This window comes from Notolabrus celidotus, chromosome 21, assembly GCF_009762535.1.
Source record: "Notolabrus celidotus isolate fNotCel1 chromosome 21, fNotCel1.pri, whole genome shotgun sequence".
Taxonomy (NCBI): Eukaryota; Metazoa; Chordata; class Actinopteri; order Labriformes; family Labridae; genus Notolabrus; species Notolabrus celidotus.
Genome location: NC_048292.1, coordinates 69,477 through 90,706, shown reverse-complemented (window position 1 = coordinate 90,706; position 21,230 = coordinate 69,477). Strand labels below are relative to the sequence as shown.

Here is a 21,230-nt window from a genome sequence, read left to right as displayed (position 1 = left end):
GTTTTTGAAAACAAAAAAAGTTGTACTATGAATGACGATCACAAAACAAAAGAATAGACTGTAAAGAGAAAAGAGAAAGACACAATAGAAAGAGGAGATAAAGACTAAAAGAGAGAGAGAGAAAACAAATTGACATTTCTTAATATTTTGTCCTTGAGTTGCTACATCAACATTGTAGTCATAGATGAGGTAGACTCTTTGTGAAAGAACAGACCTTGTCCTCGTGAATCTGGAACAGAATATCTGCTCATATTGAATACTGAATATTTGATTCGAACGAAGCTGCTAGAAGTTTGGATTTTGGCGCCCCCTGTGGTGAAAACATGTCAAGAGCACTAGAAAACTAAACTAAATAAACTAAATACAAAAAATAAACAAATCGCTCCAACACTTACTTTTAAGATCTTATACTTCCAAAGGATATCATTTTCTTTTAAGCACACTGTCAGTAAACATCTATAAAACTGCTTCCATATATAATGCAGAATTTTCTTAAGAATTCTCTCTTTTTTCTTTTTTTTTACATCTAATTAATTCTGTGATTAGCATACTGCTAGCAACTGGTGCTACTAGCTAATTCCGCTAGCTTTTAATAGCATCAGGAAAAATGGTGAATATATTGGGGAACAAGATGAATCACTAACTAACCAACAGATTCCATAGAAACATTCATTCTCACTGTTTTAATCACCAAGTTTAGAATGTTTGGTGAATTTTGGGGATTTGTAGGATGGAGAAAACGACCAGTCGTGACACATATCTGTTATTATTGATTTTATTTTATATCACACTGTTGATTTGTCCTTAAACATGATTGTATGCAACCTGTAAGAAGGAGTCCTGAGCAGCCATAGCTGAATAAGTTTGGCGATCTGTGACTCTGGTGAAATGAAACCAGGTCAGCGTGATGACTGGGACTCAACCCGTGTGTAATGTGAGCAGGCTGAACCCTCGGCCACAGCTAACACAGCATCTGTACACAGAATATATTTATATCCAGTATTTATAAATAGATGTGTATCAATATCAGAGCGGCTCTAATAATACAAACACAGGTGAGAAGTCTATTTTAAGGTTTAAGGTCAGAGGTCAGAGGTCAGCGGACGCACTCACTCGGTGGCCTTCTTCACTTTTCACCCTTCACTTCATTAAGCACCATATTTGCCAAATAAGGATCAGGTTTTTCTACTTTTCTACTGTTTGATACTAAATGTGCTTCTTTAAAACTCTGTGCCATGTTGTAGTTGTGGTGACTGCAGGCTTCAGTCATATTTAAAACACCAGACCTCGTCAGTTTTTTGCAGTTCCTGTGAAGTTCTCCTGTAAAACGTCACGGGGGGGGGATCGACCTGACTTGAAGTTAGCGGTCCCAGCTCAGTTAGCCGGGGTCCTGAAGGAACTCTCGTTTAAAGAATGAACCCACGATGAACTGTACAGTGTCATTTGTGTTAATTACATTTGGTGATATTTTGTACTCATTAAAAACTATAACATTAACTGAAGTGTAAGAATGATGATTTCTTTTGTTCCTTTTGAAAAGCTTGTTTGCATGTGATGTCATTTCCGTTGCTAGGCAGCGGCGTGAAATGCAGACGGGGGTCAGGAAGTGATTTGCAGCAGTCTGCGCAGACACAGAAACACAGAAACATCTTTGTTCTGCTGGAGTTTTTAACATTAACACAAACAGTAGTTAGTATTTGGTGATGTTATCCAGAGAGCTGATTGAAGTTAGTATTTTACTTTGACTGGAGCGTTTAGAGCGGTTAGCCTGCGCTAAGTAAGCTAACGTTAGTGTTGATAGCATCGTGGCGAGGAGGACGATTCATATGGACATTCATTTAAAAATACTCACCCTGGAGAAAACCTAACCACGGTCGTTGTTGAGGACCTTGATACCCGGGTCGTGGACCCAACCACTCAAGAACACTGAGAGCCTGGAGGCTTCTGAACGCCTTCATCTGCTCTGTGGTGTTCTTTTATGTTTAAGCTAGGCTAACTAGATGCTAGCTGTACGTCATGATTACAGTTCTTATTAAATCCGACATATTTAAGTTTTTTTTGAACTTGTGTCTGGAGTTATGTGACCAGTATCTGTTTAATATATTTAAAAACAATAATTATTGTTATGACGGTTGTAATAATGACATGTAAGGATGTTTTAAGCTAGCTAGCAGCTGTTGGTTCATATTGTGTTTATATTAAGTTTTCATGTTCTTTGCTAACGGCTAACTTTAACACACAAATGTTAAACTTGTTGGTAAAATCCTCAAAGTTTAAACATATTTATGTATTCTAGTCATGTAAGATGGGTTTCTGGGATATTTTTAAGCTACATGAATTGATGTTTTGTTCAAGTAACAGATTAGTTTCTCGGATGCACTAAATCAAAATTTCCTCCAAGATGGCCGACCACAATTTTACCGTTTTAGGAGAAAACTGCATCAAGTCACATCTGCCTCCAAAATACCAAACTGCTCCTGACAGGTGGGTCTGAATTATTTTGTTTTTGTCCTTTATTTATTGTTTAATGTTGAGATCGGTTCATTATCAGCATTTTTTGTTTTACAGGTCGGCTCTTTCTTTAATGTTGCTATAAATATTAATTTGATTAAACTTTACACAACTTTCAAGTCCAGGTAAGTGAAGTAAAATGTTCTGTTAAATATTAAAAACTAATGTAAAAGCTTTATAACTAATTCAGTGTTGATTATAATTAAACATTTGATTGATTCATAATGTTGTTTTTAATATTAACAGCACTTTGGAATCTCACCATCAGCACAGCAGGATTATATGGACATAAACAAATATAACAACACTGCCCCCCTGAGGTTAAAACGAAGAACTGCACTTTAAAACGTGTTTATTTGAAAATGTTGAATATCCATTTTCATGCTTTCCTCTGCTTCTCCTCTTTTCTGTCTTTAATCAGAAAAACTTCTGTTGTGTTGAATATTTCTGTTGTTGTATTTACACATTTCTCTTTCTTCACATTAAAGTATAATTTAACATTCAGCTGATTCAAGACACAAGCAGCTGTTTGTTCATGAAATGCAAATTAAAGTGGAAAACAAATTGAAATAGTTTATTATAATTAACAATCACATGATTTATGACAAAAGGAAAATTCAATCTGTCCCCAAAAGTACTTCTTCAGGGTTCCATGAGAATGCGTGAGTACAAACATGTCTTATGTTAAAGGGATCACATCACAGCTGTTAGAGTCTCTTTGGCACTGCAGGACGTCTCGGTTCACATTTCATCCAGGGTTTCAAAAAACGTCCATTTACAACCACGTCAGTCTGTTCCTTATGTTCACGTCCCGCTTTAAAACAGGGGACGAGTGCAGGAGAGGGGTCTCCACCGGGACCGGGAGTAGAGTCCTTCTGTAGTCCAGCTCAGTCGGAGCCTTCCTGGTTCTCCAAGATTGGATCTGAGGACACAGACAGAGGTATCAATGAACTCAGAATCTGATGAAACACAGAAAAACAGGTCTGTAGAAATTACCGTAAAACTTCTAAAAGCCCAACTTTTGGTGCCTTTGAGAAAGAAATAGTCTTGTTCTTTTAATGAAGTTATTTTCTACTGTTACTTTAACGAGTCATATGTTACCTGTCAGTGTGCTGCTGATGTTTGGGGGGGACACAATCAACACGGCGCTGCCAGGCGTTATCCCAGAATGCACCACTGGAGCGTCGACTGAAGAGGAACTCAGCTCCTGAGCAACACAAACCACATACAGGAGTTTTTAGTAAACACTTTAGGAGTTTTGGGACCAGAGGAACTTTACCACCAGTGGACCAGGGTCTAAATTTTGTTCAGGGGGGCGGGCCTGTAATACTGAAGATGTCTGATTGGTAGATTAACCTCAGTGTTTTTATTCCTCCCTCCGTCCACAATAACATCACACACATCTGTGATCTCTTGATTTCTCTTTCTTTCATTAGTTTTTATTTGTTCTATCTTTTTTGTATGTGTGTGTACTTTTCAAAAGAAGAAGCTGTGATTCTCTTGATTTAGCAGCTTGTAACAGTAGTCTTCTCTCAGCCCACCGTGAATGCGTCTCTCCTCCTGGTGTTCCAGTTTTAAAAGAGACCCTGTAAACTGGAGACCTTCAGCTGAATGTCAAAAAACATTTTGTCAATTTTTTTTTTTTCAAATTTTTTTTTGTCAAATCATTTTTACAAATTTTTTTTTTTCAAATTTTTTTTTCACAAAAAAAAAAACCAATTTTTTTTTTTCATTTTTTTTCTGTCAAATTTTTTTTTCAATTTTTTTTCTGTCAAATTTTTTTTTCAATTTTTTTTCTGTCAAGTTTTTTTTTTCAAGTTTTTTTTTTCAAGTTTTTTTTTCAAGTTTTTTTTTCAAGTTTTTTTTCAAATCTTCCAAAAACCATTTAGATTTAGCAGCTTGTAACAGTAGTCTTCTCTCAGGCCACCGTGAATGCGTCTCTCCTCCCGGTGTTCCGGTTTTAAAAGTGACCCTGTAAACTGGAGACCTTCAGCTGAACGTGTCAGTGTTTGTGGAGTTTACACAGCTGTTGAAACACAGAGGGAGTTCCTGGGAATGCAAACTAGTTTAGTTTTTATTAAGATTTCAAAATATCCTCATCAGATATTTAATGATGGTCTAAAGACGTTTATGAGGGATGCATCCGGCTGAGAGTCTCCAGTTAACAGGGTCGCCGTTTAAACCAAAACACCGGGCGATCTCTGCGATCACGGCTTTTTGAGTTCAAAAGGATTTTAAAGGCGTGTTGAAACGTCTTTGCTACTCGCGCTTATCTCCTCTCACGTGTTGATTCAGTGAATCCATCTGTGATGAAATATAGCACCATCTAAAACAGACCAGCTGAGTCTCTTCATGCTAACAGGCTAACTGTTGTGTTGATTCATTCTTTGCTTTTTAAATGTTTTTAACCGCAGGCGCAAAATATTCACTTTTTTTCATTAGTTTCTGCTTTTGGAGCACAATTTAAAATTTGAGGATAAAAAATTCTGTCAAATTTTTTTTTTCCAAATTTTTTTTTGTTCAATTCTTTTTTTTTTTTTTTAATTTTGGTTCAATTTTTTTTGTTCAAAATTTTTTTTGTTCAAAATTTTTTTTCAAACAATTTTTTTTTTCAAATTTTTTTTTCAATTATAAAAAAGAAAAAAAAAAGCTAATTTTTTTTTTTTTTTAATTTTTTTCCAAAAACCATTCACAGTTATTGTTTTTTCCATCTGTGATGAATGGCATTCCTCTTTGTGTTACTGCCCTCTACTGGTCTGGTGGTGTAGTGCATTTACTTTTTTTCCTCCATATGTCACTGGCCTGATTTACACAATCTACTCGGGACTTCAGCTCGCTGTCAGACAACAATGGGGGACCAGGAACCTTTTAGTTCAGGGGGAAGTAGTTCAGGGGGCTAAAAGACCCTGGGACTCTTGGTGGAATCACTTAGAACTTTATAAGTTAGAGCTCCCCCTGCTGACTGGCTGCAGTATAGGTCATAAAGCCCGCCTCCTCCATGTTAACAGATGGAACATGGGTGAATCTATGAAATCAAAATACACGCCATATATATTTTTCTCAGACATCATTTCTGTCGTTGAAGTTCCTTCGTAACATGGTGATTTATGCTAAATGTTTAGTTTGAGGTAGTTATTTGACAAAAGCTCTTCTTGGTGGAGTTTTATTTTGCACCTTGTCCGTGAAGCCGCCCGTCATCTGCTCCTGCGTTTCCGTCACGACGCCCTCCGACCCCTCCAGTAGACACGTAGCATCCAGCTGGTCCTCCTGGCTCTGCCCCTCCGTCTCCACAACCAGCTGCGATTGGCCGAGAGGGTCTGAGGAGGCGGGATCAGAGGTTACCGTCTGTATGATGACCGAGCCGTCGCTTGAGCAGAGGCCGTCCGTCTGCGGAGAGGGGAACAGATCGTTACCGAGAGCGACAAACAGGAAGTGAATGAGACATCTGTGTGACGGGGACTGACCGACAGGCTGTGCAGGATGATGTGCTCATGTGACGAGGGGGAGGAGCCTGTCGTCAGCGTAACAGTGCTGTTGTTGGGTAAGCTGAGAGGAAGGCCTTGGCTGGTGGAGAGGCTGAGCGGCAGGCCCTGATTGGACGTCGTCTGGAGGTAGTAGGTTCCTGGTGTGCCGGTTGGCTGCAGGTGGAAGGACTGAAAACATGAAACGAGAAGACGAGTGAGAAACTTCTGGAACTCAGAACTTCATAGTGTGACTGTTCAGGACGATCTCAGTGTTTGCTTACAGGCAGGATCTCAAAGGTCTGCAGAGCGCCGGTGTTCAGAGTGATGGTCTCACTGTCGCTGACCGCTGCTGCCGTCGAGTCTGACGCTAACGTAGAGACACAAAGATCCACCATCAGGAATCAGAGACACATCAGGAGCTGCTGGACTCTATGAGTCTATGTTTCTATATATCTCACCCAGGTGTGTGATCTGCAGCGGGATCTGAACGGGGATCTGAAGTGCCGCCACGGAGCTGGGGGCGGGGCTGCTTCCTCCGCTCTCCTCCAACCGAGTGAAGCGGATCTGGAGTGAGGAGGAGGAGGGACTTCCTGGACCGGATGAGGTCTGTGAGGACGCCATCAACTCCTGGAGACCTTTTAGGAGGACTGAGGAAGCAAAGGGAAGATCATCGTTGAGCTAGTCTGATATTAACTCCCTTTTGTCTCTGTGTTTGGTCTCCTCCAAGGTGTGTGTGTGTTTACCGCTGAAGGGGATCTCCTTGTGATTGGCTACTTGTCTCTTGATGCTCCACCACTTCGATCGCAGCCACTGAGGCGACCGGACGCTGCTCCACCCGCCTGCAAGGTCCTCCCACTTTATTTCATTCTCATCCTCCACCTCCAGCTCTGCGATCCTGAAACACACCGTTAGAATTTAACACACACGTCACTCGTACACACACACACACACACACACACACACACTGAAGGCTAAAATTCCACCAGATCTGTGTCCGGTCCGTCTCTGATCCATTCTGGTCTGGTTGAAGTCCCGTGTCACACACACACACACTGTGTACCTGCGTATGAGGCTGAGGTCGTCCTCCTTCATCCACTCCGTCCCTCCGCTGTGTTTCCAGTTCAAGTAGTTCAACCACTTCGACCGACACTGCTTCTCTGAGCGCGTGCGAACCTGATCGGCCACCGTCGCCCAGGAAACTCCTCCAGTGACCGCCGATCCAGGCGTCACGCCCGCCATCTCGTACACGACCTCCGCCAGGCGCCTCTCCTCCTCCTCGCTCCATTTACCTGATTTGAAGAAGAAGAAAAAGAAGGTTTTAAATCAACAATATATCAAGACTTTAAATGAAAATCAGAGGAGTCCTTATGGAGTCCAAAAGTCCTGATTTTCTACCTCAATTCCTTTTTTTATTTCATGACATTGTCTCTAAATAAACCCAAAAACAACACGTTTCACTTTGTCAGACTGACTTCAAATCACTGGATTTGATCAAAGCAAATAATGTGACTTATTAAAGTTATTTGATTAAGTTTGAGGCGTTTTTAAAGGCGTGTGTGATCGTGTGTACCCGTGTTGCACGTGTCCTTCATCAGTCGGCAGCGGTCTTTGACAGAAGAGGCGCTGCGACCCAGAGCTGCTCCGATGGTCGCCCAGTCGTTCCCGTGTTTCTCCCTCAGCCTGAACGAACACACCGGATGTCAACAGAGTAAATCAGTATATATGTTGGTATTTCATCAGAGGACATTCAGAGGTGTGACTCACGCTTTCAGCTTCTCGATCTCCTCAGGAGTGTACCTGAGAGAAGAAACCATCAGTACTTTTCAGTCAGACGTTTAAATAAAGAAGTCGTCCGTCTCCTCATGAACTCACTTCCCGACGTGGTTCCTGTTGTCGTACATTCGCAGCACTCGTCTGTAGACGGCGAACAGCGGCCTGTTTAACCCTAGAGCCACCGAGCGGTAGAAATCCTTCCTCTCCTCTTTGGACATCTCAAAGATGATCTCTGCCGGGTCCTCAATGCCTCGGCCCTGAAACACACACAGGCGTTAACGTGAGCGGGACAGGACGTGAAGACGTGTTTCTGAGGACTGAAGCAGAGACTGACCTTCACGTATCGCTCGATGTTGCTCATCAGAATATCGATCTCCTCTTTCGACCACATCCCCTGCTTCCACTTGTGACCTGACGCAGAGAGAAGAAGCATTAACAAGGTGTGAGTGTAACCGCTCGTACGACCTCGCCTCGTCCCTGTGAGTACCTTTGTTAGTCAGCGTGTCTTTGTCCTCTTTGGTGGTGAACCAGGCCTGACTGACGGGCGACACCTCTGCCTTCTGATTGGGCGAGAGAGAGTCCTCGTCCTCCTGGAGAATCTGGACCACAAACACGAGTTCATGGGAACAGAACTTAGTCAAATATTCAAAATACTTCTGAAGTGTTTCGGCTGTTTACAGAAAAGTCATGTGAAGAATGAGTCAGTCAAAGTGTGAAACAAACTCTGTTTTTAAAGCTCAATTAGCTTCAATTAGTGAACGAAGTTTGGTGCTTCTCCAGTTAGACATCTTAAACTTTATTCACAGACGATCCTCAGACTAAAAGAAGCTCCTGTATTTATTGAAGTTTGGTTACTTGAATCTGAGCGACGCCCTCCTCAGAGAGATCTCCGTCTGCCGTGGCCGTCATCGTCACCTCGAAGCCTTCATCGTTCTCTGATACTGAGGAGGAGAAAGACAGACACCATAACATTGAATATGTTGTGTTTATCTATGTGTAACAAAAGACCCATGAGTGGCGTAATCTGTGATAGTTTATGGATTTAATTTGGACAGAAAACTGAAGAAACACTGGAGTTAGAAATGAAATCAGACTGAGAAGCTCACTGAACTTTCTAATTTAAATGCAGGTGATCTAACAGTCACTGCTCTGGGATTAGAAGTCCTTTAAGAATAAAAGTCTTGTTGTTTTTGTCTCCAGGTGGCACACAGGAGAGATCTTCCACCAGAGGACTTCAATGATAAATGTACGGGAGGTTAAAGCAGGTGTAAGAGTTTGATTTGTTTCTCACTGGGTAACGTGACCACAGAGAACTGAGGCGTGTCCGAGTCTTCATGTCCGTCCGAAGAGAGACGCAGTTTCTTCTGTAGGGGCTCTGAGTCCTCGTCTACACACACACACACACACACACACACACACACACACACATTAATATATGTAGATCACATGACAGACAGAGAAGATTCTTAGAGAGGAGAGTAAACGGACCGTTTGGAGGACAGTGCAGGATGATGCTTCCGTCGCTGTCCTGAGTCAGAGTGACAGATTTGACGTTTTCTAACGCTGCAGCGTCTTCGTCCTCTGCTGCTGAACTCATCCTGAACCTGAAAACAATCAATCAAACAAACAATCAAACAAACAAACAAACAAACAAACAAACAAACAAACAAACAAACAAACAATCAAACAAACAAACAAACAAACAAACAAACAAACAAACAAACAAACAGGCGTTTACTGACAGATACTTCCTGGAGTCCCTGAGCTCCCTTGTCCCGTAGGTTCCTCTGGATCTCTGCCATAGATTTTTTTTGGGGGGTCTGTTATTCATCCTTTCTTTCTTTCTTTCTTTCATCCCTTCTTTCCTTTCTTCTTTCTTTTATTCATTTTCCTTTCCTTTCCATCCTTCTTTCCACACTGTTTTTCTTTCTTTCTTTCTTTCTTTCCTTCTTTCTTTCTTTCTTTCTTTCCTTCTTTCTTTCCTTCTTTCTTTCCTTCCTTCCTTCCTTCTTTCTTATATTCATTTTCCTTTCCTTCCTTCTTTCCTTCCTTTCTTCCTTCCTTCCTTTTTCCTTTATTCATTTTCCTTTCCTTCCTTTCTGCCTTCTTTTTTTCTCTCTTTCTTCTCTCCATGTTTCTTCATCCTTTATGTCTCCTTTCCTTCTATCCTTTCCTTCACCATTTATTCTCCTCTTTTTCTTTCTTCTGGTCTCCCTCTCTTCTCTTTTTTCTTAGACCTTTCTGGAGTCCCTGAGCTCCCTTGTCTCGTAGGTTCCTCTGGATCTCTGCTGCTGTGGACGTGGTCCAGACTCCAGCTGCTACAACTACTACTATCCGTCTCCCCACTATCATCTCTCTCTCTCTCTTCATCTCCCTCTATCCCTCTCTCCAACACGGTCTCAGCAGATGTGTGTCTAACATGAGTCTGGTCCTGCTGGAGGTTTCTGCCTGTTAAAGGAAGTTTGTCCTTGCCACTGTAACTTGCTAAATGCTGCAAAGTGCTCTGCTCATGTTGGATTAAGATGAGATCAGACTGAGTCCTGTCTGGAAGAGGGGACTGGATATGATCCGGTCTTGATGTTGGGTCTTTGTTAATAAGAGAACATAGAGGACGATCTAGAGACCTTACAGTCTTTATTACGTTACTGTTGAAATGACTTGAGGGGCCATGGTTTAGTGAAAATGTGGATTTTTGTGAGGCACAAAGTTGGGAATTGGAGGTTGCATCATGAATAAAAAGTTGTGATGCATTAAAGAAGTAATCTTAGGAAAGGTGTGCAGAGTTGCACCAAACTCCTGCAAGAAATCAAACAATTTAAAGCCAATGTTCATATCTGGCCCTGCATTAAGCTCCAAACCTGTAATTGTATCCATCATAAGTTGCAATGGAGGAATTTGTGCTCATATAAGAGAAGGTTTTCCTTGCATTAAAATATGTAAACTAACTTTCATATGGAGCCCAGACTGCCTGCTGTGGCCCTCCACTGTTATAAAGGGGGACATGCATATTGTGCTGTAGCACTAAGACAGATCATCCACTGTTCAGACCATAATATGTCAAATGTAAGGATGTAAAATATGCCGAATTGTAGGCTGATTTATTTTAAAGAGATCATATAAATTTGAAGTCTGTAGGATGTTTATTTTTTCTGTAATCAGCATGTTTCAGTATAATTTGTGTATTTTATTACAGAGTTCTGTGTAAAGTCCTGTTAACGCTGTTTGATGATTCTTTCACTTTAAATTGAATAACCTTTATTAACCTCCACAGGGACATTACAGTATTAAACACAGCTCAATCACACACACAGGAGGAGGAATGTTGGACAGTGAGGATCATTCTGACAGCTGTAGCTGTTAGCATCCAGCCGTTAGCATCCAGCTAGCTGCCAGTTAAAGAGGAAAACTCTCCGCCGCCATCTTTTTATTCTTAAGGTGAAGCTTAAAGAGTCCGAGCCGTTTGGCGGGCTTTGGGTGCTTTTCTCTGGGTTCTTTTCACCCTCTGAGCTCCCCCCTGCTGCCCCGAGGACCAGGCTACCAAACAGAAACTGAATTTTGTTTTCATTTGTTACTTACTTCCTGTTTTTGGTCCGGGGACTTCGAGGTACCAGGATGAAGGAAAGTGCCAGGATGGAGGCTCCGAACAGAGGGCCGGGGGGTTGCCAGGTCCGAGGATTATCCGCAAACTGAAGGGCTGAACTTACTACAGTAAGATAAGAGATAAGATCAGTTGTTGCAGCGACACAGACATAAACACAAATGGAGAATAAGTTTAAATAAGTACAAATAATAATAATAATAATAATAATAATAATAATAATAATAATAATAATAATAATAATAATAATAATAATTAATAAATAAAAATAGATACATAACACATCTGTAATAGTTGCCATATTTTATTTTATTTTATTTTATTTTATTTTATTCTATTTTAGCTTTATCATTGCTATTATTATTGTTATTATATTTTTTAACTATGTTGGTACATTGTTGTGTTCCCTGTCCCCTGTAAGCTGCTAAAAATAATTTCCCCAGTGGGGGACCAATAAAGTATATCTTATCTTATAAAGGTAAGAATAAAAATGTAAGGGATAATGTATGGTTAGCAGGTTGTTATGGGGAAAAGAATCCGTGTGATATAGTCCCAGTGATTCCACATCAGTTAGCGTTCCATGCCTGTTAAATGTGACGGAACTCTTTCAGTGGATTGTTTTGACATGAATGCATGCGATCAGTTTGACTCTGCTGCTGCTCATGTTAGTGAATGTTAATAACCGCCGTCAAGGGGTTTTGACCAATCAGAATCAAGCTTCTTACACAACTGGAAGATCAGTAAGAAAGCTGGTTAAAATGTCTTATTCTTCTCTTTTTTTTTTACCATTAATTTGTATTATTACAATACATATTTTTTGAATGCATTTAATTTATATATACATGTTTATTATATTTATTTTGTTATTATTGTTATTATTATTATTGTTATTATTCTTTCATTATATAGATGGTAAGTAATAGTTATAATTACAGGCAGTAGTCAAATATTATTCTGAGTAATTATTATTAATGTTTATCCTTTAAAATGAAGGCGTACTTTGACTTCACTCGTCTTTAAGATTTACACTAGCTGCCAAGAAAAAGAAAGTTTGGATTAATTCAGGCGTTTTGAGAGAAATCCTGCCTCTACTTTCATACATGTTAATGTCTTTTGAAATTGTAAGATAAGATTTAAGGCATCTGAAGACTTGAATGTGGTTGAAAGCTCTCAAAATTAAATAATTATTAATTCCGAATCCTGAACATACCAATTTGCGTGTTACTATCAAACCTGGCAACCACGTTCTCAGCCTTCAAATCAGTCCGGGTAACAACCTAACTTTATTATCTTTCATCAACTTCAAATTATTTGAAGAAGTTACTGAAAACTAACCTTGGGTATTTATTAATGTATATCCTGTAAATATATTTAGTGGCATAACGAAGGAAGGGTGTTAAAATGTAAAAGGTTCCGGTGTCATTTTGTCCACTCCGGACTCGTTTTGGTGACGGACTGAACACTGAAGCTGCAGAAATCCAAACCTCACATTGCACCAGTTGAAGCTGAAATCTGCCAGAAGATGGGAGAGAAACCAGTGAGAGTGTGAGTTAGAGTGTGTCTTAGTTTAATGTTTGATTACATGTTTATAAATGAAGAGATGTGATTTATTATAATTATGATTTTAACGTGTTTATATGGAGAGTTGTGACAGACTGTCAGTTAAATAAACATTACAGTGAAATAACACATTATAGATACCTGTGTGAATATACTGATAACATTAAGGAATATTTAAAGGTTGATTTTATTTTTAAAGGTTGATTTAATAAGTTGATTTTGTGAGCCTGGGTCGGAAGTGTTCAAGTGCAAACATGGGAACTGTCGCCGAACCTTGTTAAAGTGTTTGACACTTAAAGGTCCTTCACTCCTCTACATGTTTTATTTCCTCCTAAAGATTAAATTATTATCAAAACACATAATTTGATATGTGATTAATAAATCGGCATATATTTATTCAGCTTTGTTTCTCTTAAATTCCTCCTGATCTGTCTCAAATGTTTGGATGTGAGGAGGAAGTTGGGTCGTGTCAAGTCTAACAAATTCATTTAAAACAAGTAAAATTAAGTAAAACAAAATCAGGATACTGAAATGAATATTATTCAAAACTGAGGAATATAACAATTTAAAATAAGGCCTAATAATATAATCAATAATCAATAATATAAATATATAAATATATATATATATGTGTGTGTGTATGTGTGTGTGTGTGTGTGTGTGATTTTAAGATATGCTTATTTTTTACCTCTTTAATTTTGATTTTAATTTTAATTGCTAATAACTTTTTAATAATTGTTACTTTATAGGCTCTTGTTTGCTCTATATATTTCTTTTGCACTTTGTCTCCTCTGTTCCTGTAACACTTGAATTTCCCCGTTGTGGGACGAGTAAAGGAATCTCTTATCTTATCTTTAATTTCAGGGTTCTGATATGTCTGATGTAGAACTTGACAACTCTCACCAAACCTCATTCATATTTCTGATGATTTAAGTTCACATCCTTCTTTGTACATCAGATTCTGTAAATCAAAACTTAAATTAATGTTTTTAAAGGGGAAGTTAAATTTGGCCTACATTATTAGTTTGTCTTGTGTACATTTATTATGATTTCTGTCATTTTCTTCTGATTTTGACGACTTGAAGCAGCGATTTCTCCCTGATCTGTTGCAAATATCGTGAATGTTTTGATTTTAAGGAACCAATCAGTCTTGTTTAGTCTGCCGAATTTAAATCTGATCTTTTAAAATCCTCCCCTGAACATAAAGTCACTTTTAATCTCTTAGTCAAGCTCTAAAAGTATGTAGTTCTTCTTGACACAAACATACATTAAAGTGTGTTTATTTACAGATTGGCATGTGGGGACGTTGAAGGCCGTCTGACCGCCCTCTTCAATCGAGTCCAGACCATCCAGAAGAAGACGGGACAGTTTGATGTAAGCATCACTCCAATAGTAGTTGTTAAACTGTAAACATGAAGTATTGTATCATCAGTGTGTTGTTGTTCTCTTGCAGCTGCTGTTCTGTGTTGGAGAGTTTTTTGGGACCACACCAGAGGCTGAAGCAGAGTGGCTGCAGTACAAGAGTGGAGCCAAGAAAGGTGACGTTAGTCTGTAAACTTCAGTTACATGAACTTATTTTCATTTTGTGTTTAATTATGTTGCTGACAAGCAAAAGAAAGACCTGAACCTGAATAAAAGGAGATAATATCTCATAAAAGCAGCAGAGATGTGTCAAAGCTGTCACCCACACTTTTATATTATTGGGTGAAAAGAAGAAAATAAAAATGAATCAGTTGTTTTTTGCTTTTTCTAAAGCCTGTTTTTGTCCCTCCACAGCTCCCATCCACACCTACATCCTCGGGGCGGCGAGTCAGGTGACGGTGAAGCATTTCGGCAGCGCTGACGGCTGCGAGCTGGCAGAAAACATCACATACCTCGGTGAGACTTTCTGCACCTTTGTTTTCACACATCACACCGAAACAGCTTAATGTTTGTGTACCAGTGTGTGACTTCACGTTGCATTAAGGCGTTTGGCTGGTAAGCACACAGCAGAAGCATCACATGTACACACACACACACACACACTCACAGCCCTGTCCTGCCCTCCTGGCTCCAAAGCACCACACTTTGCAGACGGGGAGTAACCTGGGCGTACATGTCTGTGTGTTTCAGGTCGGCGAGGTGTGTTCACAGGAGTGTCTGGTTTACAGATCGCCTACGTCAGCGGTCAGGAGGCCCAGCAGGAACCGGCCCCGGCTCACTGCTTCACATCCAAAGATCTGTCGGCCCTCGTGGCCCCGCTGACCAGCAGCTCCAAGTTCAGAGGCGTGGACATCCTGCTGACGTCCCAGTGGCCCCGAGGCGTGTGGCACTACGGGAACGCCCCGGTAACAAACACGTGAAGTCTATACATCTTAACTTCTAATTCATGAACGACTCGAGGCTGACGTTGCGTCGTCTCTGTTGCAGGAAGTGAACACAAAGGCGTGTGGGAGCAGCTCCGTCGCTAACCTGGCAGACAAACTGAAGCCGCGGTACCACTTTGCTGCTGTAGAGGGCGCTCACTATGAACGACTCCCATACAGGTAGACTGAAGAGCAACAGGGTGAAGACTGTAGAGAAGACAGACTAATCCTGCTGCAGTATTTTAATGTCCAGCAGGGGGAGACTCTTGGTTAAAACTATGTCCTATCATTCCTCAGCTGATTTATTCCCTCAGTAAACATTCTAATAATGAGTTTATGGTCTACATTCTTTAATCTGAAGTCTCCTCTGTCACAGCATTAAGTCCATTTTTAAATTATGTTCACATTTAGAGTCAGATAGACCACAAAGAAGGATTACCTTTGGGGCTTTTGGTACCTTAAAGTCACGGTCTGTGCCCGTCCTCAGGAATCACGTCATCCTCCAGGAGAACGCTCAACATGTGAGCCGCTTCATCGCCCTGGCAACCGTCAACAACCCCGCAAAGAAGAAGGTCTGTTTGTCTTCTTAGCATCATAACTTAGTCAAATCTCAACAACTGGACATGATGCACATATTTATGATACCATGTGACTTTTTATTTCATGAAGAAATCACAATCTTTGATGTCCAACAACATTTTGCATCCATGAATCTGCTTCAAATCATCAAATGATGTGTGCAGTTTTAAGATTTCTTCAGTATCAGAGTTATCCTGTGATAGGTGAACATGTAGGGGACAACAGGATCTCCTAACAGCTGATTCAGCAGACTTTAATTCTGTTGAAATGTAAACAAAACCATTAAAACACCAGGCCTTTATTTGGGGCATGTATTTCCCAAATTTAAAAGTAACATCAGATACTGGAGTGAGCGTCTGCCTGTCTGTTTGTCCGTCTGCAGTACTTGTACGCCTTCAACATAATCCCCATGAAGACCATGGACCCTTCAGAGCTCGTGAAGCAGCCGCAGGACGTGACCGAGAACCCGTACAGACACCCGTCCAAGGACAAGACGGACAAACTGAAGACCAGCTTCGGCATCACGGAGGAGGAGGTACGGCTCGAGTCAGACAAAAGAGAAAGAAAGGAAAGTAAAAGGAAGAGAAGAACTCAAAGACCTCGCTCTGTTCTTCCTGTCCTCTGTTCAGGAGCCCGCAGGTCAGTTCTTCTTCGACCTGAGTCAGAAGCAGGGCGGAGGTTTTAGGGGTCGAGGCAGGAAGAGATACTCAGACGGAGACAACAGAGGACAGGAGCACCAGGGTGACCGAGAAGGACCTCATCATCATCATCAGGGGAACAAACACCCGAGGAGACACCGTGAGTCTGAACAAGCTTTAACTATTCATCCTGGTAACAGTGGATGTTTTTCTCTTCTTCCTCTTTTGGTAAAAAAGTGTCTTCTGTGTGAAACTGAATCATCCAAATGTTTTAATGCTCATTTAAAAAGAGCTGACACTGAAACACTGACCGAAAAAAATCCCTTCTCCATGGCTCTCCTCCTCTTGTTCTGCAGAACAGTATTTTCTTTCCCAGAATGCAGTGCAGAAAGAAGCGCTGTGGAGACGTGTTACTGTGTGTGTGTGCAGTGTGTTTAAGTGTTTAAAAGTAGTCTCTGTGTTGTGTGCAGCTCAGCCCACCGGTCCCTGCTGGTTCTGTCTGGCGAGCCCTCAGGTGGAGAAGCACCTGGTCGTCAGCATCGGGTCACACGTGAGATTAACCTGAACACACATCCTAACATGAATGACACACTTACTGTATGTTGGTGTCTGAACTTTGAACCCTGATTGATGGTGTGTGCAGTGTTACCTGGCCATGGCTAAAGGCGGCCTGACCCCTCAGCACATGCTCATCCTGCCCATCGGTCACTACCAGTCCGTGGTGGATCTGAGCTCCGAGGTGGTGGAGGAGATGGAGAAGTACAAGTCCGCTCTGACGAGCTTCTACAAGAGCCGAGGGGAGCGCTGCGTCCTGTTTGAGAGGAACTACAGGAGCCAGCACCTCCAGCTGCAGGTACACATGAGTCACATTCACATCACACACTCCTTTATCATCGGTCTGCGTGGACCAGGTGTTACAGTCTCTGTGTGGGGTTACTTCAGGTGGTCCCGGTGCCCCTGGACCGCTGCGCCACAGGGGACATCAAGGAGGCGTTCATGGTCCAGGCTCAGGAGCAGCAGATGGAGCTGATGGAGATCCCCGAACACACCGACCTCAAACAGGTACGAGCGTTCAACACAGACAGCTGAACACGATCATTCAAGCTTTAAGAGGTCTGAATCTATAAACTGTGTGTGTGTGTGTGTGTGTGTGTGTGTGTGTGTGTGTGTGTGTGTGTGTGTGGTCAGATTGCTCCTCCAGGGACACCGTACTTCTACGTGGAGCTGGACTCAGGAGAGAAACTTTATTACCGCATCCAGAAACATTTCCCTCTGCAGTTTGGAAGGTAACGTTGGAACACGCCTCAGACTGAAGTGATGATGATGAAGGGAACAAAACAGAGACTTTAATTATGTCACAATTAAAATAAAAACTACACATTTAAAGGAAGAAGTTTACATTAATCACCATAACACCCTCCTGAATCTGATTTATTTAAGATAGTCGACAGATTTTAAAGCATTTTAACATATTTAATGTAGGTTATGTGTATTTATCTCTAAAGAGGAATAAAATATTCACTTTGATCCTCTGTGATTTATGGAGCCCCTGAAAAATATATATTCTCTGTTATTTAGATTTTATGATTTTGCTTCATGTTCAGTATTTTGTGTTTAAATCTCAAACACTTTTTAATCTCAGCTCATCACACAAACTGTTTATAAACCGAGGTATGTTCATGATCTCAGGGATGTTTTAAGGTCCGTCTTTTCGCCGTTATTAAACTCAGGTGAAGTCTGAGCCACTACAGCGTCCAATCAGTGAGTGATGTTCAATAAAGGGGCGTGTCTGTCAGCGAAGCAGATGATTTCTGCTGATAACAGAACCATGTCTATAAGAGCAGCTATCATAAATATCCAGTACAACTTGATTAAATGAGTCTCCTCCATGTGGCTTCATGTTGACAATACACATCAGAACTAGTTGGAGAGGTTTTAATAACTTGTTGAGATAAATAATATTTCTTTTTGGGACTTCAGGGGCTCCGTAGTAATTTATCTGTTTTATCAGACTGATATTTTAGTCATCAGAAACGTACAGAGTGATCTGTAATGGTCACACACTCAGCAGGACAGAGACAGAAACCTCCACAGGGGGGCGACAGAGAGTTAAAGTGAAGGGGATTCAAAGTTGACCATCTCTGAGTTATAAATTCATCAAATAAGAGAACACAGACATGAAATGTGTTGAAAAATGTTTGTTACATACTTGTTGTTTTTTTTACTCTGATTATGAGGTAAAATAAATGTTTAAAAGTTGAAAAAAAAGCTGAAAACTTGAAAAGAAACTATTCAGATTCTGGTAAATGTTGCATTTTTGTTTTCTTCAGTCTCAAATATTTACTCCCTGAGTAAACTGCTAAAAGGAAATGCTATTTAAATAAATGCTAATTATAATTTGGCACACTTTAAATTGATTAATTTTCCAACATTAAATGAACTTTAATAAGCTGAGCTGATCCAGCCCCTGGTCTTACTGGGATGTATTTAAGAAGCTTCCTAGGGTATCATTTATCCTGTAGTCAGACTTGTTTCCCAAACAACCTGCAGATAAACTAATAAACTCTGAGAGCTGCTTTAAAATTAAAGATGTTTCTATAGACCTCAATTAAAACAAAAACAACTTTAAAACTTCTCTGTGATTATTACCAACACACACATTCCTGACTAGATTAAAACCACAGGCTGAGTCACTTTAAAAACAGCCACTCTCTTTAACTGTGTGTGTTTGTCTGTGTGTGTGTGTGTGTGTGTGTGTGTGTGTGTGTGTGCGTGTGTGCATGTGTGTGTAGGGAGGTCCTGGCCAGCGAAGCGGTGCTGAACATCCCGACTCGAGCTGACTGGAAGGAGTGTAAACAGACCCGAGAGGAAGAGGAGGAGGGCTCCAAACAGCTGAGGGACCAGTTCCAGCCGTACGACTTCGCCTTGGAGGACTAACACACACACACACACACACACACACACACACACACACACACATCTTTTATTTCTACTTCTTCTTCTGTAAAGTCTTAGATGAATCCACCTTACAGAAGACCAGAAGAAGAAAACGTCTCGGTTACCGTTCAGTTCACACGAAGCTGCAGCTGTTAGCTTAGCTTAGCACAAAGACTGGAAACAGGTGGAAACTGCTAGCCTGTCTCTAACCAAAGCAGACAAAATCCACTTATAAATGCAGCAGTCTGTTTATGATTTACCTTACTGAGACCAGCACAGACTACAGGACCGTACTGGGACAGTCTGACCCACACCAGCAGTTCCTCCTCTTTGTTATAACATGTTTATTAATGAGCTTTAAAAGGTGGATTCTTCTTCTCTGGACTGTTTCCTCTTTATTTTAAGCTAATCTGAACAAACCAGCTGATAGCTCCAGTTAAAGACTTGAAGTCTGACTCTTTCCCTGAATACACCTGGAACCTTCTCTTTAAGTGAGGATCACAAGAAGCCTTCGTTTGAGCGTCTACTTTCAAAATAAGATGATTTTGTTCTTTATAAATCTGAAGTTTAGATTTAAAGGTTTTGTTGGAATGTTTAAGTTGTTGTAAGAACATTTATGAGTTCCTGTATTTAAAGTTCGGAGGATATAAAGATCGTTTCAGTTCGTATTGATCTTTACAAAGTTTGTGCAGCTGCTTTATAAACTCCTTCAAAATAAAAGCCCGCCCAGACTGCGCTCTCGACATGTTCGGGGGAATAGGTTTTTAAATGTACTTCTTTGTATTTTGTAAATGAACTACAATTAAATGTCTTTTTAGGATCCTGGTGTCACGTTGTGTGCATGGTGTGCCCTTTAATCTACATTTCTAACCTCACTCTCTGATCACTTTGGGGCAGCTTTCATCCACTAGAGGGCGCTGTTACCAACGTGACTCATCACAGTGTTTGTTTTTCAGTGACTCAGGTTCAAGGCTTTCCTCTCGTGGAGCTCCGAGAGACGGCCCTCGGTGATGAGTTGTACAATTTTTTTAACCTTTAGCACGGCACAGCTCCAGATGTTTGATCCTAATGTTGGGAAACACAAACTTTAAATGCTAATTCTAATAAACACCAGGATTAAAGTTCCTCCTTTTTACTGGAACGTACTTTTCTCACGTGAAGGAACCGTCTGTCACTCTCTCTCTCCTCCCTGGCGGTGTTCTCCTTTCATGGTGCTCCTCCTTCATGTTCTCTTTAGGGTTTATGGAGCAGTTTCATCTTCTTTATTATACTTTTTTAATATCTCACCCTCTTCTTAGATCCTGTGTGATCTGTCATTGGCTTCGTAGGATTCCCAGGCCGCACTCTGAGGATATCTGTGACAGAGATCTCATTTCTATGATTTAGTATCGCCTCTTGAGCAAAAAATGCACCTGCACATGTTTTTATTTCCACACACAGCCGCTCCATTATCCTCCTCTGAACGTTCATCTAAACACAGATCATCCCACTCTGCACATGTTGTCTTCTAATATTTCATAATCCTCCCTAAGACACGAGTAAACCTCCAGAAGTTTCACAGGAAATTTAAGGACAGCACTTCAAACATGGTGTTTATGAAGAACTTATATCCCTGATTCTTCTGCTGACAGGATCTGAGAGATATAAACTGCAGCAGATGATTTCTTTGATGATGTTTATGTGATTTACACCGTCTCTGTGTCTGATGATGAACCCTCACAGACCTCGCCGCTGAACTCAAGAACCCTGTCGTGTTCCCAGCGTTCATCCAAATGAGTTTAATCATTAACTTACATATTTATTATATGTCGCTTATTATTTCTGC

General features: G+C 40.8%; 2 protein-coding genes across 2 annotated transcripts; one reads left to right on the top strand and one right to left on the bottom strand.

Annotated features, from left to right (window-relative positions):
* Positions 1-3,064: 3,064 nt before the first annotated feature.
* Positions 3,065-11,441, bottom strand: dmtf1 (cyclin D binding myb-like transcription factor 1). The gene is made up of 17 exons (XM_034673515.1): positions 11,325-11,441; positions 9,237-9,352; positions 9,040-9,135; positions 8,604-8,689; positions 8,236-8,347; positions 8,083-8,159; positions 7,848-8,005; positions 7,740-7,772; positions 7,546-7,655; positions 7,036-7,264; positions 6,719-6,870; positions 6,434-6,622; positions 6,257-6,342; positions 5,976-6,164; positions 5,686-5,898; positions 3,613-3,718; positions 3,065-3,433 (listed from the first exon to the last, which is right to left on the bottom strand). The coding sequence occupies exons 2-17, from the start codon at positions 9,343-9,345 to the stop codon at positions 3,399-3,401; spliced, it is 1,980 nt and encodes a 659-aa protein (XP_034529406.1). The 5' UTR covers positions 9,346-9,352; positions 11,325-11,441; the 3' UTR covers positions 3,065-3,398.
* Positions 11,442-12,747: 1,306 nt separating this feature from the next.
* cwf19l1 (CWF19 like cell cycle control factor 1) lies at positions 12,748-20,225 on the top strand. Its single transcript, XM_034673516.1, has 14 exons — positions 12,748-12,891; positions 14,196-14,280; positions 14,360-14,444; positions 14,683-14,784; positions 15,019-15,233; positions 15,316-15,431; positions 15,739-15,823; positions 16,213-16,365; positions 16,460-16,628; positions 16,939-17,018; positions 17,112-17,321; positions 17,411-17,530; positions 17,657-17,754; positions 19,261-20,225. The coding sequence occupies exons 1-14, from the start codon at positions 12,869-12,871 to the stop codon at positions 19,403-19,405; spliced, it is 1,686 nt and encodes a 561-aa protein (XP_034529407.1). The 5' UTR covers positions 12,748-12,868; the 3' UTR covers positions 19,406-20,225.
* The last annotated feature ends 1,005 nt before the right edge of the window (positions 20,226-21,230 follow it).